This window comes from Typha latifolia, chromosome 7 (genome assembly GCF_019914945.1).
Source record: "Typha latifolia isolate L0001 chromosome 7, TyphaL0001v2, whole genome shotgun sequence".
NCBI lineage: Eukaryota > Viridiplantae > Streptophyta > Magnoliopsida > Poales > Typhaceae > Typha > Typha latifolia.
This window is the reverse complement of record NC_133092.1, coordinates 1,998,445-2,013,574: the sequence shown is the minus strand read 5'-3', so window position 1 is coordinate 2,013,574 and position 15,130 is coordinate 1,998,445. Positions and strand designations below refer to the sequence as shown.

Here is a 15,130-nt window from a genome sequence, read left to right as displayed (position 1 = left end):
CCATGCAGAGATTAGAGACTTTTGTGAGTTCAATTATTTGTTATAGTGAAACAATAAAGAATTGTACAGAGTGTACGATTCTTTACTGCATAGCGGACCTGCACTTGAATTTGAAAGATCTTCTGAAACTATGAATGGCGAGAGGTTGAATACATATTGAATATTGTGGATATGATCTTTTAATTGTCTATATGATGTGACTAAGTAAAAGAAGTTGTTGTTGACCGTGTGTTTTTCATTGCTCTACCGAGAAACTAGATCTCTTTTGGATTTACGAAGAATGTGAGGACATACACATATTTCTTTAGCATCAAAGAAAAATACTTCTGCTTTAACCTGGTTAAAGTTAAACGCCTTAGGACCACATGTTGCAAGGAGTGTTTATTATAAAACTCTTCCTCCTCTATCTTTACCCTCTTTTTCACATCTATAAACAATGTATATACGTGCTCTAATCATTACTTTTAAGTTTTTCTATTTTTGTTCTCAAAAATTCATTGTGTTGTAGTTAAAACTATATTGTCTGCGTTTGTTTTATGCCTGTTTTCATTCTCATTATAATGATTAACAATGTTTTAGAAAAGAAGAAGTTAATGTTAGTTAATAGTTTTCTTTTGATTGTCAAGGAATCAGATGCCTCCCCCTTATTTCTACAAGCACCTGACTTGCAGAAGAGAGAGTAATTCTGTTTCTTCAAGCTAGAAATAACAGTGATATGAACATGATTGCGAAAAGAGAAAAGAAAAAGCCCAAGAGAATAGAACAGGAAATGTAAATGATTCTAATCCTGCTAAGCCTTAATGAAGTCCTCACGAAGATTTGATTCCAAGGATTTTAAACTAGGAATATCTTTGAAGTTTCTAAACACTTATATTTTTGTGGGTAAGACAAGGAACTTGCCATCATCATGTCTTGCTGTTTTCACCCACCTGTCTATAAAAAGTGTCTTACCAAAATCTTTGTGCTGATAACCATAGTATCCGCTGAATTATTTACTTTAAGGTTGTTCTTATTCCATAATCTGGGATAAATAGATCTTCTCTGGTGTTATTCAATACTTGGGTCCATGATATTTATCATCTTCTTATATTGCTGAGCCAACATTTATGAGAAACTTTTACAGAGAACAATAATATGTTCGTGGTATCAGGTTCTAAGAAACCCCCCACATTCCTGTGGCCGTTTATCGCATGAGGTGTATTACTAATTGCCCATTAACAAGCTTCAGGGCATCAGCCTAATCCTATTGCGGCTGGACACATCAGATAAAAGCTGGATTCCAATGAACAGGAAACAGAGAGCATCTTTGAGAGAATAATCTGGAGCAACCTTAACTGGGGCAGGTACATGTACATGAGCCTACCGTCTCTATATCCCAGTTGAAGTATCTGAATGCCTTCACCTCCTGGAAAGGCGGCAGAGAATTGTAATCACCATGGCAAGTTGCAAAGAGCAAGCACGAACGGAAGACGACGCGGTTGCGGTTCTGATGGACCTCAGCATAAGTGGCAACTTGTGCTGCTTAAGCAAGCCTGAGACGTACGTTCGAAATAGAATCCAAAAGTGGCAGAGCTTTCCAGGGAAGGCTGAAGGAACGAGCGCCTATGCTTGTTTGTTGCTGCTTCTTCTTTCTCATATGCTTGCTTGCAAATTATCAGAAGAGCATATGCTTCAATCAGGAGTACAAATACTGAGCACAAGGTCACTCTCATGCCTCACAGAAGAGAGCAAAAGGAATGCGATGTCCATTTGTAGCTCGTGGGCTCAATCTACGTACTCCCAAAAAAGGAATGGTTCATAAATTGCGAAGGTAATTTCTTATGACTCCAAAGCTTTGAAGACAATTTGCAGGTCATAGCCAACCACCCACTACAATGATCCCTTGGTAAATTTTGGGTACAGGATTGTTTCACAGTGGGATGGAAGGGGATACAGAAAGGCCAAAGAAGTAGCTCGATCAGGGCATAAATGAAGTGAAAATTTCCCTCTTAAATAAAGAAATTGATTCTAGAAGGAGAAGGAAAAAGAGGACAAAAAAAAAACCACAAATGATATCAAATATAGACTAGGATTTATCAGGAGATATCTAACATTTTATTATGAAGCCACAAGGGTGGTAATAGTTCATACATCAGATTGGTTGAATATTAGATTGGTGATACCGATGATTACATGTACAAAAGCCCAGAATAATCTCGAAGAGTAGTAACGTGAGAAATTCCAGCTTCACCAATACTCCGTTTTCAAACTTGATAGTTTAGACAAAAACATTCAAGTTACAACAATACAACTTTCTATACACATATACAGCAACTATGATGTCAACTCCTTAACATTAGATGCACTATCATCACAAGATGAGGCAAAATTGGAGGAACATTGTAAACTGAAACTTCTGTTAGCCTTTTGCTGCACATCCAAAATTAAGAATAAGATATAACGTAAAATAGCACCTTATCCATGTGAATTTCAACAAAAACGGCATCCATGAGATGCTAACAAACAATGACGTCTCAAAATAAGTTGGCTTTGGTGTTGATGGACAGCCAAGCAACCTGATCAACTCCTCAACAGGCAAAACCCTAAACTTGGTTGGCGAATTGAGAGCAACATTGTCTACACGGTGCTCGAAAATCTTTCCATTCTTATCTAGTTTATACTCGGAGGTACCATCGAAGCGGCCCTGTTTCTCCCAGGGCACCCTGGGGATGCCATGGACGATCCAACGAATCATAATGACATTCTCCACAGGTTGCCAGACACTGACAATATCAATCCACAAAGACTTGAAAAAAACACGACCAGTAAATCTCAGCGCCCAGAATATACGTTTGTAATTGTCAATGCCAACAAAGGTATTGAAAGGATCTTTGAAGACAATATCATCTCTGGAAAAGAATAATGCGATCATCTTAGAACAAAAAGGTTTAATAATAATAAGATATGAAGACAAAGAACCCAAAAGGATTTGGGTCATAACTTGGAAAACATCATAACCATCTCCACATGTAGTCATATAATTTTACAATCTCAAACTTGATAGAACTCGAGCATTTCAAATGATGTTATGCAATAATGTATGTGCAATTATGTCATACAAGAATAGGAAATATGCTATTCTTGTATAAGATATGTCAACAATCAATCTTTCATATTTGCATCTCAGAGTTAGACCTCAAATGAGCTTCCATATGCAATAGATGCATGTGCCTCTTGAATAGCCTAATTGGTGAGCCTCATGGCATTTTGGTTAGGAGAGCAAGTCTCACAAAGCGAGGCCAAAGGTGCCTCCATAGGTGAATTAAATTTCCTTACGTCAATGGAATGATGGATTAGCATATAATGTCAATGGACTATATATATATACCTATTCCTTCACATATTATATTACTTTATACACCTCCATGGCCAATCTTATCAGATTTTAATTGAAAAAAAAAACTTGAAATCTTAGCAAATTCAACTATGGAAAATGTATATTATAGGACACCAAGTGCATGTCTTAAGACCCACAATATATGCAAGATTTTGACATGTGACACAGTCATTGGATAGAGCGGTATTCTCCTTTTTGCAAAGTCTAACATCTTAAATGTTTCTATACTAATCTGTCTCAAAAGTTAGACCAGTAGTGCTATGTATGAACCAGAGTCCACTGAGTGCTACAATTCTTTGAGAAGGGTAAAGTTAAGAGATCTATTGGCACCATATATTAAGAGGTTCCAAACAAAAGGGATCCAAGAAGAGCTGCAAAAGCGGGCTTGCAGGTAAATCGAGATGATAATTTGATGCATGCATTCAAATTAGTAGTTCGCATGGCTTCCTTTGCAGCATGCTACACAGTTCAAAGCGCTTTCCACGTTCTCGGCATCATTCAGGTTGCTACTTTTACAGTCATGTGGCCAAATTACTGGCTTAATTTTTTGGAATCAAGGTAATTCAAATGTCTCCTATTTGATGTATTTATGGCTGCAGTAGAGATAAATCAACCATATAGTGCAATCATACTCAGCTACTTCAAAGTTCCAACACACAACAAAGCATCTCCACTCTTATGCCTTTCTTGGTTGGACCAACCCAGCCAGTGATTTCCGTCAAGTCTTCATTTTTTAAGCAGGAAGCAGAGTTAAAATCAAGTTTTCTTTATTTAACTTTATGGATAACCAATCCATTTTCAAATATAAGTGGAAGATTTTACCCAAGAAATGGGTACCTAAAATGAAAAGATCAGAACATGGGAATAGATCTTTTAACAGTTCTCACCACCCATTTCCATTGTTGTGCTTTCTAAAATGGCATACCTATACTCAGGTTCAAGTTTTGATCGAAATTTGCAGTGTTGATCATCCCTCTCGAAAACACAGATTTGAAGTTGACCATAATTTACTGAGTACACAGTATAGCTCACGCATTCATGTACGACCAAGTGCAGACGAAGTATCATGAATATCTCCGGTTATTTCCATTTCCATTAGCTGGGAAGAAATTGGAAAATAATAATATCGATTCACACAGAAAAACAATCTATCTTTTATTCAGAGAGCTAAAAGTCACTTATCTTTCCTACTCCTTTCACACAACTTTCTGGAAATAAAAAGAACCAAATAAGCAGACAAAATCAAACAATCGACCAAATCGCACACAAGCTAATCAAAAAGACCAAATTTTTTTGCCAAAAATTTCAGAAACAACGGAGAATACGGACCTGTAGATATCAAAGCCAGGTTCTTTGTAAAATATGTCAGGGAACTCCTCCCTCAGCGTCCTAATGGCGTACCCCATGTTGACGTAATACTTCTGCTTATCGTCACCGCCATCCTTCTGCAGCTGCTGCTTAAGAGAAGGAGACGGAGGAGAAGATGACGATTCCCCGAGAAGGGGACCCGAGAAGAGAGGCGAGAGACTAGGTTCCCGGATCGGGTCAGAAACCCTAATTACCAGCTCCTTCTCCTCATCTTTGACGCGCCCAATTACGCAAACCCTCGAAGAATTCCTATCCCTGCGACTACTTCTCTTATAAGTTGGGGGTTTCGCTCCAGGAATCGAGGCGATCTCCGTGAGAGGGAGGAGGAAAGCCATCGCAAGAGGAGAAGAGGGCGGGGGAAGGGAAAGGGACAAAATAATTATTTGGTTTGGATAGAGAGGAGAAGATTTATTAGTTTGGGTGCGGTTTTTAAAGCACAGGAGGTGGATATTCCTCTGTGTTGTGTGGGCTCCTTTGACCAGTTTATTTTTGCAGAATTTCTTGGTATGGATTTGGATCTACTTTTCAGTATCTACTCAAGATTTTCCAATTTTATTGGTGGATTTCTAAAGGATAAGATTTAGGTCATCCCAAGTCCCAATTGTCTATAAATGTCAAATGGTCATATCTTTTAAATTTTAAATTTGTCTATATATCTTTTAAAATCTATAAATTTTGCGAAATAAAAATTAAGATCCTATAATTTCGCATAGGAAGAAATAAAATAATTTTAATATATATATATATATATATATAATATTTATATCTTTTTATATTTAGTTATTTGTACCGAACACACTTGTTTTTTTTTTGTCATTTTTGCCCATTTTTGTTTTCCCTCTCACAAGTGAGGTTTTAGTCAATGAGTTTGAATAAAAAATTAGATATACTTTTATTACGTATTTCATAATTATTGAATATTTATATTTTCTAAATTATAGTTTTATAGATTTCGTAGTTATTCAACACTTGTATTTTCTGTTCAATAAATTTTTTACGTAATTAATAGTTATTGAATATTTATAATTTTATGAGTTTAGCAGTTTTACTATAAAATTTATGATAATATTATGAAATTGATATTTTTGTACGCCAAACAAAAGTGATAGAATAGTATAAAAAAAAAAATAGATTTTATTATAGGCATAGTATGTTCTCTTTTCACCGCTTAATTAAAAAATAGAAATAAAAACCCTGATCAGATCCAGGAAAATGAAACGCACTGTATTTTGATGCAAATCACAAAATAGAGAAGTAGAGAGTAGAGAAGCCTCTCTTCGTATTAAGATCAAAATTGTTAACAAATTAGAATTAGGTTGAAACTTTTGGGTCATGGCCCAGCCCAAGATGGATCTGGGCCGACCTCAGCCCGGCCCATCTCAATTTTCTTTCTGTACTCCCGACTAATCTCTCTCTAATAATGCTTCTCGATTTGGTCTACCAGAATTTAGACACAAAAAGCGAAATGCAATTAAGAAGACAATCTATACGAGTCGCAATCTTTCAATTCCTTCTCATCTTGATATCGATACAAGTAGGAGCAATCAATCTGCATGAAGAGGAGCCACGAGCTCCTGGGTAGGTTGCAGATGCATGCATTCATATTTCTACGGTCACCTTCTCCATGTTGCCAACTATCTCACGGCATAGCAGGCAAAATCGTTATCCGTCTACTTCTCCGATAACCCTATGACTGTCACCATCCTCCTCTAGTTCTATACCTTTCTAAAATCCCTTATTTTGTTAACATATGTTTATGCTCTGTACTATGGGGTTTGTGTACAAGCAATGATACTAGCTGCATACGAGATGCTTGTAGAAATGCCCCAAAGAGCTATAAGCTGCAATTTTTAGCTGTATGAATATATTTCCAATTGTCGGTAGCCAAATAACCCTAGTGTTCACTTGGAAAGGATTAAAACTGCTGTTCTCTAACAGTAATTGCCATGGGTATGTCAGGCTTATATTATTTACATGCCCCCTTGTATGTCTAGTAGGAAACTTGTAGCATAACATACAATTAATAAGGAACCACCCAGAACCACTCAGTTTGCCAACAAGGCTGGCATTCCCAAACAGAGAGGGCAATGGCTTGGCACCATAAACTGCTAGAGAAGCATCGTGCCTTAACTGGAGTCTATAATTCCTAGCTCTTATTAAGTAATAAATGGCACCAACTTCCTCCATCATGGCAGCATTCCTAGCCCCATATCAAGATTTCAAATTCCCATCCATGTCAAGTGGTTAAGTGGAACAATTCCAATTTCAGAGAGATCAAAAAGTTTAATTTCTCTCCGAGGTTGATCATTAATTTGGACAGAGAGCTAAGCGTAGCATTTGGCTTCGCGTATTCTTTGGTTCTTCTTGAAGCTGGTCAAGAAATATATATTTTTTTTTTTGGGGGGGGTGGGGGGGGGGGGTATCATCTCCTCTTTCCTGACCTTTTCCATGCTTATTGAGAACTCCCAAGCCATATGATTGATATAAGTAAACTTGCATAGAGTATTTCTACTTAATTATCCTTTCCATCTCCATAATATTCCTACTAATCGTATCTAAATTATTCAATGACATCATGGTTAAGAGTTGGCAATCATATGTTATTTTGAGAGAGAACTGAGAGCTGATATCACCGAAATTCGAACCGGAAAACTCTTGTACAATTTAAGCTCATTTAGTCAATCACTATTTCATTGGCAATTGGCAACCATCTATGTTGGAATAGTATCATGATCCGAATCCAGTTGTGGCATCTCAAATGGCCCAATAGGTTACAACAAATGGCAAAGCCTATATCTTCAGTTGATATTCTTCTTGCAATACACTGGAAGAATAATCCCTGAGGAAGTTATATTCCTATTTACATCAAGTGGGCTAAATGACCAAGATTGTACTTTTAGAGACCATCCCCTTATTAAGCTCCATCGTAAATTTGGCGTGGAATGGGTCAAAGAATTTTTAAGGCTGCAAGTTGTTACAAGGTTGTACTGAAGTTGGAATCTCATGTCATGCATTTCATGCATGCCTCTTCCATTGAGTTGCTTCTGTTGTGTATCTCAGAGAGAGAGAGAGAGAGAGAGAGAGAGAGAGAGAGAGAGAGAGAGAGAGAGAGCTGTCATGCATAAACTTCTTTTAACATATAGCATTACATGCAAAATTACTCATTAGATATGCTCACAATGCCATATATATTCCACACAAGCTCATATTATCACATACATGGCATACAGATCAAGACCAGAGGAAGGCACCCATGACAAACTTCCTCTTACTATTCACATCTCCAATCACGGGCAGCCCGTACTCCCTAAGAAGGCAATTAAGCTTCCACTCGGGCATGGCTTCGTAGTCTGCCCGTGTGTATCTCGGGTAGTGGAGGGGCATTTGGAAGTAGCTCGGCCTCTCCCTCCCATGTTGCTGCCCTCCAATTCCATTAGCCATGGGGATCACCTTGCTCAAATTTGAAGCTAAGGAGCTCACGCTGATGGTTTGTTGAAGAGTATAATCTCAAGGTTGGGGGGGTTATATAGAGGTGGGTGTGGAGGAGAAGAGTATGGAATGTACTGGAAAGGGAATCAATGGCTGGGAAAAGGAAAGGTTCCACTGATCTAACACAGAATTAGGAGGACCACTCGTATCAAATTGCAAGGATTACTAATAAATTGTGGCTGATGAAGTGGGTATTGCATAGTAATTAAGTGTTTAAATTAGTAATAATAAGGTAAATTTGAATGAGAAGTGGTTTATTTGGCAGCCTATCAGTGGTTGCCAGGTACTCTCTTACAAGCATCTGACAGAAGCTCTGTAACTTGTGTTGTTAATTAACAAAGTAACCAAGTTTATCAAAACAGCTAAGTCTTGGTTGGTGTTTGGCATACCGTGTAAGCCAAACTACAACAAAAGAAATCGTTTTCTCAGTTTTTTAAAGTTATTATCATCGGTTCCAGATTGTTTAAATCATGTTTGAAAATAACCTAGAACTTAATTTAATCCCAACTCGAAGGTATCAAGGAAAAGAATAACCTTCTTGATATTAAACAAGATAATAAGAACATTGAAATTAACACCCTTTTCTTTTATTTCTGATTTCTAAACAGCAGAAGTTCTGATCGTGCTAGAAGTTTTGGCCCATGAATGAATAAACTTACTATAACACAAACAAGAACTTACACACTAATAAGCAATCCAATTACACACAAAAAAACAACATAATAACTGAGTTTTAACAGTCAACATGCTATAACAAGTGCTTCTACATGTATATTCCATCTCTCTCTCTCTACTCTCTTCCTTCAACGGGATGTATTCCAAAGAAATGCACTCATGGCGAAGTTCCTCTTCTGCTTGACATCTCCGGTCACCGGTAGCCCATACTCCAACAGAAGCCGGTCGAGCCTCCACTCCGGCATCATCTCGTACTCAGCTTTGGTATACTTGGGGTAGTGAAGAGGCATTTGGAAGAACAAATGCTTCTCCTTCATCTCACATTCAGCCTCTCCGGTCGCCCTAGTCGCCATTGCTGGCATCTGCACCTCTTTCTACTAGATTACCTTCTCAAGTATCTCTTACGAATTAAATGGACTGAGAGAGAGAGAGAAGGTATATACTGGAGGCTAGTTGGTACTAGCTATCAAGAAAGTGATGGGTTACGAAGTGCGTGTGGGTTATGTTTTCAGCTAAGTATTGTGGCATTGCTTTGGAAATGGATCTTTATTGCAAGTTGCAAAGGGATCTTTAGTGACGTACGTCGCATGGCAATGATATGGAGGTAATCTTGGTAGTTGGGTTAGGGTTGGTTGTCAGAATAAATGAGATGATATTGCTGTCTCATGATCTACGAGTCACAGGTCACAACAACAACAAAATTAAGCAGTCCAATTAATAGGTCCACTAATCATGGACGCTTTCGTGAACATTTTAGTCCATATGATTTGATTCAAAGTTATGATTTAAAAATAACAGCCCCTGTAATGGTAGAGTAATATTATGCCGAGGACGTTCTACGAAACTTTGTGAGTTTTTGACTAAACTAGCATTTTTCTAATTTATTTTTATCGAAATAGACTAATACTTAAATGTATTACTAAATTGGGTCTAATTTACTATAGTCCTAATAAAAATACTGAACTAATTAGTATTTTATCTCTAAACAAAAACACTAATTAATTCAGCATTTTTATTTGGTCCTAAAATACTGAACTAATTAACGTTTTATGTACATAAATTATTTTAATTTAATATTTTAGTAATAAAATAAAAAATTATTTAGCAATATAAATGCTGATTAGTTTAACGTTTTTATTAGAACTACACTGAATTAGAACCGATTTGATAATATGTTTGAGAGATAGTCTATTTTAATTTTAAAAAAAAGTTTAGTTTGGTCAAAAAGTCCAACTTTGTTCAAATAGGTCATAAGTAAGCCTTGCTATGCACAAAATTTCTACTAACAATCATGAATTATGAAAACCAGCAACGCATTCTGTATCAACCTTGAAATGTTACACTTAGCATATGACTCAAAACAATTAATGGCGGGTGAGTGCTCTGTACAGTTTGATCTGAAACTTGGACGCCATCCTAACAACTTAACATAATCTTTCCATCTCTAGAATCAGTATAACTTACAGCAGTGAATATGTTGCAGAACTCCAGAAGAGTTTCGTAGTGTATAAGGAAGTTCCGCATCAATTTTAGAATGGTTATCTTTGAGGAATCTGGTATCCTGAGGTACAAAATCTTCGCAAATTCCATGGATCATCCAGAAGCAGGTGCAGTGAAGCTAGAAATATCACTTGTTTGGATCAATTAATCTGTAACAGGGCATACTCAAGAATTCAACTGCTTGTCTTCTAGATGTGGAAATTGCTATCCCTGCATAGTACGAGTGAGAAATCTCCAACTACAACCAAATATAATGAAGCATTGATATCTATTGTTAGTTTACTTCAACCAATTTCATCGATCATTTTCTCGAACTAAAGCTTAGGCACACACTGTCCAACTTCCTAGCACAATATTGCAATCACAAACATGAGGACTAATGTTTCCACTACATTCAGGATGGTAGTTTGTTTGATAATAAATACACTAATCTGTAGTTCTGTACAGACAGACATGAGTAGGCAAGGCAAAAAGCTAAGCTGCTAGACAGTCAGCCTAAGGAATCAGCAGCGACCATTATATTTTAGGATGGAAGAAAGTAGGGATCTTCTTTATTCTGATAAATCATGAACAACTGTTTGGAGTAACGCCTGGCGAGATTGTAACAGAAATCAAGACCCTTGTGATCATACTTCTCCAAGTGCTGGACAGTCTTCTTAAGTGGTCCCTGTGGATTTCCATCCGTAAGAAACTCAGCAATCAAAGATCCCCTGAAATGAAATTTTGCATATCAAATAATGCATGATAGATCCAATCTATTACTTTTATAAGGGGGTGAAAGGAGAGAACATGGAAACTAGAAAAGAAACAATGGAACACAAGCAGCTAGCAGATCCTCAGTTGATGAATAAAGGCAAGAAAGGATGAGAAAAAGAAGTAGAACTTTATATTTCTAGAAAAGGATACAATTACCTAAGGTGCAAAGCTACTCCGAATGACCAACTAAGGTCGACTTGATTGGATGGATGACTACGCATTAAAGAAAACTTTTAAGAACCTCTGTGATGCACAGGGTTAATTGAATGGGAGAGACTGGTGCACGGTTGAGTAAGCAACAAATGCTTTCCTATTTCTCCTCTCTTTTTTCTGCCCTGTTCTCTATTTCTTTCTTCTTTTTTGATGTTCTGTGTCTTTCCAATTTTACAACAGAAACCAATGTTGAAGATGCATGTGCAAAAGAACATAAGAACTCAAAATCATAGTTCTAAACAAATCACTTATGATATATAATTGTGGTATCTTCTTGGTATGTGTTCTTTTTCTTGAGTGGACGAGCAATGTAAAAATCATATCAGGAGACGACCTAAAAGTGAGATAAAGAATCCAAAAACAAAGCTTAAACACAAGTATGGTAAAACTGAATTCAGCTGTCATAGATAGGCTAATTGGTGGAAGTAGCGCAAGTGGATTGTGGGTTCATCCTACATAGACAGTCATATTTTGTCTAGATAGAGATGTCTAGAGAGAGGATGCATGTTAGAGAGATAGGCTAATTAGTGGAAGTAGTGCGAGCGAATTGTGGGTCGATCCTACATAGACAATCATATTTTGTCTAGATAGAGATGTCTAGAGAGAAGATGCATGTTAGAGAGATAGGCTAATAATTGGTGGACGCTAAGCGAGCGAATTGTGGGTTGATCCTACATAGATAGTCATATTTTGGGGAAAAAATGATTTTAATGTCTACACCTATGCTTCTAACAGCAAAGTTTCATTTGAATGTAAGCTGAGGGTTGTCGGCAATACTAAGTTTTCAACAGATAAAAAGTGAGATCATATTTTTGACTGCTGATGCCATCTAAAGTAAAGGATTTCCTAATTAAGTAGATGATCATCTCTGCAACAATCAAGTCCATCTTGGTAGTCTGATATGCTTCTAAATAGCCAAAGAACAAGGATATTCACATGTGTCAGGATTACACTTTTTGCAAGAAATATTATGTTCTACCGACATTTACCAAATATAAAGACAAACAAAATATGGTGCACTTAACTATACCTTTTTGCATCCAAGTGGTTAAATCCCCGCTTATTGTGGACCAGTGTCGCCTTTATCGACTGTTCCTCTGATGTTTGCTGTCGATAAAGAGCACAGACAGCCTTCAAGCAAAGGTTAGGATCATTAGAAAAAGCTGACAGCATATCTGCCTCAAACTCCCACTTCTTCCTAGCCTTTCCCCGGCGGATGTCGGCCAAAACATCACCGAGGTTGACATCGCTATCCACTTCTTCTTCAGATAAAGAATGGCTACCCGAACCAGATACAGTTTCCTGGCTATCCGACCCACTTACAATGAATCCACCCAAACTTTCACCCTCACTCTCTGAATCATCCTCATCCTCTTCAACATTCGAGTACTGAAGCTTCCGTTGAGTAGCATTACCCTCTGTGGAAGTATTAGCTCTGTCAGTTTTTCGCAATCTAACCAACCGCCTTCTAGGAGACATAACACTTTCCTGGATGTCCTTGGATTCTTTTGTTCCTTCAATAACCTCACCAATCTTCCTCATCTTAAGATTGCCAATGGGAACCTTGTCATCTTCATCGGCCTCGCTCTCACTATCACTTGTAACCACTCTCGGCCCACGCTTCCTTTTGGGTGTTGGAACGGAGATAGCATTCTCAGCATTGTGTCTGCTATCCTCCTCCCCCTCTTCTAGTATGTCCATGAAACTCTTATCCGGATTCATCATCTGAGGGCTTCTCTTACTACTTCCTTCCTCTTTGACATCTAAAGCTACCTTCTTTTTGAGTTCCTTTCTAGCACTAGCTTCATCCTCGCTATCGCTGATCTCAATAATACCCAAGGCGTGCCCTTGCCCCAATTTCTTCAAACTATTCTCTTCCTCCAGCTTCAAGACCCGAGCCTTCAATTCTTCGCACCTCCTCCTCCATTCATCCTTCTCACCCTTCTCCCTTTGCTCCCTCTCGATTAAAACCCTAATCTCTCCCTTGAACCGAGCGGATTGTTGTTCGAGCACCAAAGCAGCGCGTTTCTCGCGCTCTAACTCCTCTTCCCCCTTCTTGATTCGCTCGCTCAGTTCGGAGCGGTGGCTTCGTAGAGTGCTCAATTCGCGCTCGAGGCTGGCGATTTTGGCTTCGAGCTCGAGCTTTTCCTCATCCTTCATGGCTAGCTTCTCGGAGAAGCCTCTCGCCATATCGGCCTCGAGGGTTTCGTCCCTCGTTGCGCATAGGTCTTCCATCACCGGCGAAGAAGGAGAACGCCGCCGGCCTCGAACGAATTGTCCACGGAGTTATACCAGTATAGTTCTGGACCTATAAAACTCGGAGAAACACTCAGATCCTAAAACATTTGAGACAGCGAAAATGTATTCTGTCTTCGTATTACTCTCTAATTAGTTTTTTTTAATATTTACAAAATAGTAAGCTTTTATATCTTCATATTCTCCTGCATGACTATTTTTCTAGCCTCGCTATAGTCACTTGGTACCTATCTTCGTAATGCATTATTTCTCTATCAAAATTCTTAATTTTTCTAAATATAATTTCTGTATAAATTATCTATAAATTATGATACTAATATTTTCTCTAATATTATATATATATATATCTTAATTTCATCTTTATAAATCATCGTTTCAATGAACAAGACCTAAAAATATAAAAATATCTCTTATATCTCATATTTAATATTACATTTTATTTATAATAAATAAAATTCATGAGAAAAAAATTATATATTATTTTTTAAAATAAAATACAATATAATATTAAATAATAATAAACTCTTAATTTCTATGTATGTAGCATAATCCACATCATCTATACTAAAGTTTTCTCATTTTATTAAATTGTACATGCTAAAAAGATTCATTTCAATTAAAAAAACTTTTCATTTTATTAATAGTTTAAATAGTACTAAACTTCTAATATTTTTTTCTTTAAAGAGATATCTATAAATAAATATTGATTTTATTGAATTCAAATCCTAAAGTATATATATATCAAATTTCTTATTTATTTACTTAATATATTGTTACAATTTGTTTATCAATGATTTACACCATAAATTAAAATAATTTATGTTTTTACCTCGTTAACCATCTTAGTTTTTATTTGTAGCTTTATCAAAAAAATTTGTGAGTAACAAAATTACCCATGAACTAACTTTTGAGGATATATCATTACATTAAATGCAAGAGATCTCATTTGTAAAGTATAAAAAAATAGTTTTTCTCTAATTCTCTCTTATTTGGTGAGAAAAATGGTAACTAATGTGCTCTGTTCTCCTTGCCACCAAGAGCTCTACTCTTTTTTTAATCACCTTCCGAAAAAAGAAAATATCAATATCTATTTATGTTTTTATAGCTAACTACACCGTCGAACCATTGAGCCAAGCCACTATAATAATTATTTGAGATTAGAGTTAATTCCATAACCTTCTTGGTGATACGAAGGGTACCTATCATAAGAAAAAAAAAATAGCATCCTAGGAGGTCAAGAAATTAGCTAGATTTCATAAAAAAATTACAATGAAAATTATTATTGTTAGAGTGCAAAGGAAAAAAAAATAGCATTATAAAAAATCAAGAAACATAGAGAATTTAAGCAAAGCTACAATTGCCCCAATAATAACTATCGACAAATAATATCTCAGGTGACAGATCTTCTATGAGGAAAGAATACTAGATGGATCAAGTCCGCATATTGATTTGTTATAGTGAAAATTAATTTTGTAAAATAACAAAACAATTTAAAAT

The 15,130-nt window shown here is 36.7% G+C and overlaps 2 protein-coding genes across 4 annotated transcripts; both read right to left on the bottom strand.

The window, feature by feature from the left end:
- Nucleotides 1-2,211: 2,211 nt before the first annotated feature.
- Nucleotides 2,212-5,161, bottom strand: LOC140792963 (uncharacterized). Its single transcript, XM_073144229.1, has 2 exons — nucleotides 4,706-5,161; nucleotides 2,212-2,888 (listed from the first exon to the last, which is right to left on the bottom strand). Exons 1-2 carry the CDS (start codon nucleotides 5,077-5,079, stop codon nucleotides 2,399-2,401), a joined length of 864 nt encoding a protein of 287 aa, XP_073000330.1. The 5' UTR covers nucleotides 5,080-5,161; the 3' UTR covers nucleotides 2,212-2,398.
- A 5,014-nt stretch (nucleotides 5,162-10,175) lies between these two features.
- Nucleotides 10,176-13,749, bottom strand: LOC140792966 (uncharacterized). 3 transcript variants are annotated; one of them, XM_073144235.1, is made up of 2 exons: nucleotides 12,408-13,727; nucleotides 10,176-10,618 (listed from the first exon to the last, which is right to left on the bottom strand). In XM_073144235.1, exons 1-2 carry the CDS (start codon nucleotides 13,610-13,612, stop codon nucleotides 10,597-10,599), a joined length of 1,227 nt encoding a protein of 408 aa, XP_073000336.1. In that variant the 5' UTR covers nucleotides 13,613-13,727; the 3' UTR covers nucleotides 10,176-10,596. The 3 variants fall into 3 exon arrangements, with proteins under 3 accessions (XP_073000336.1, XP_073000334.1, XP_073000335.1); XM_073144233.1 differs by lacking the exon at nucleotides 10,176-10,618 and adding an exon at nucleotides 10,779-11,118 and having other exon boundaries at nucleotides 12,408-13,749; XM_073144234.1 differs by lacking the exon at nucleotides 10,176-10,618 and adding an exon at nucleotides 10,779-11,075 and having other exon boundaries at nucleotides 12,408-13,728.
- Between the last annotated feature and the right edge of the window lie 1,381 nt (nucleotides 13,750-15,130).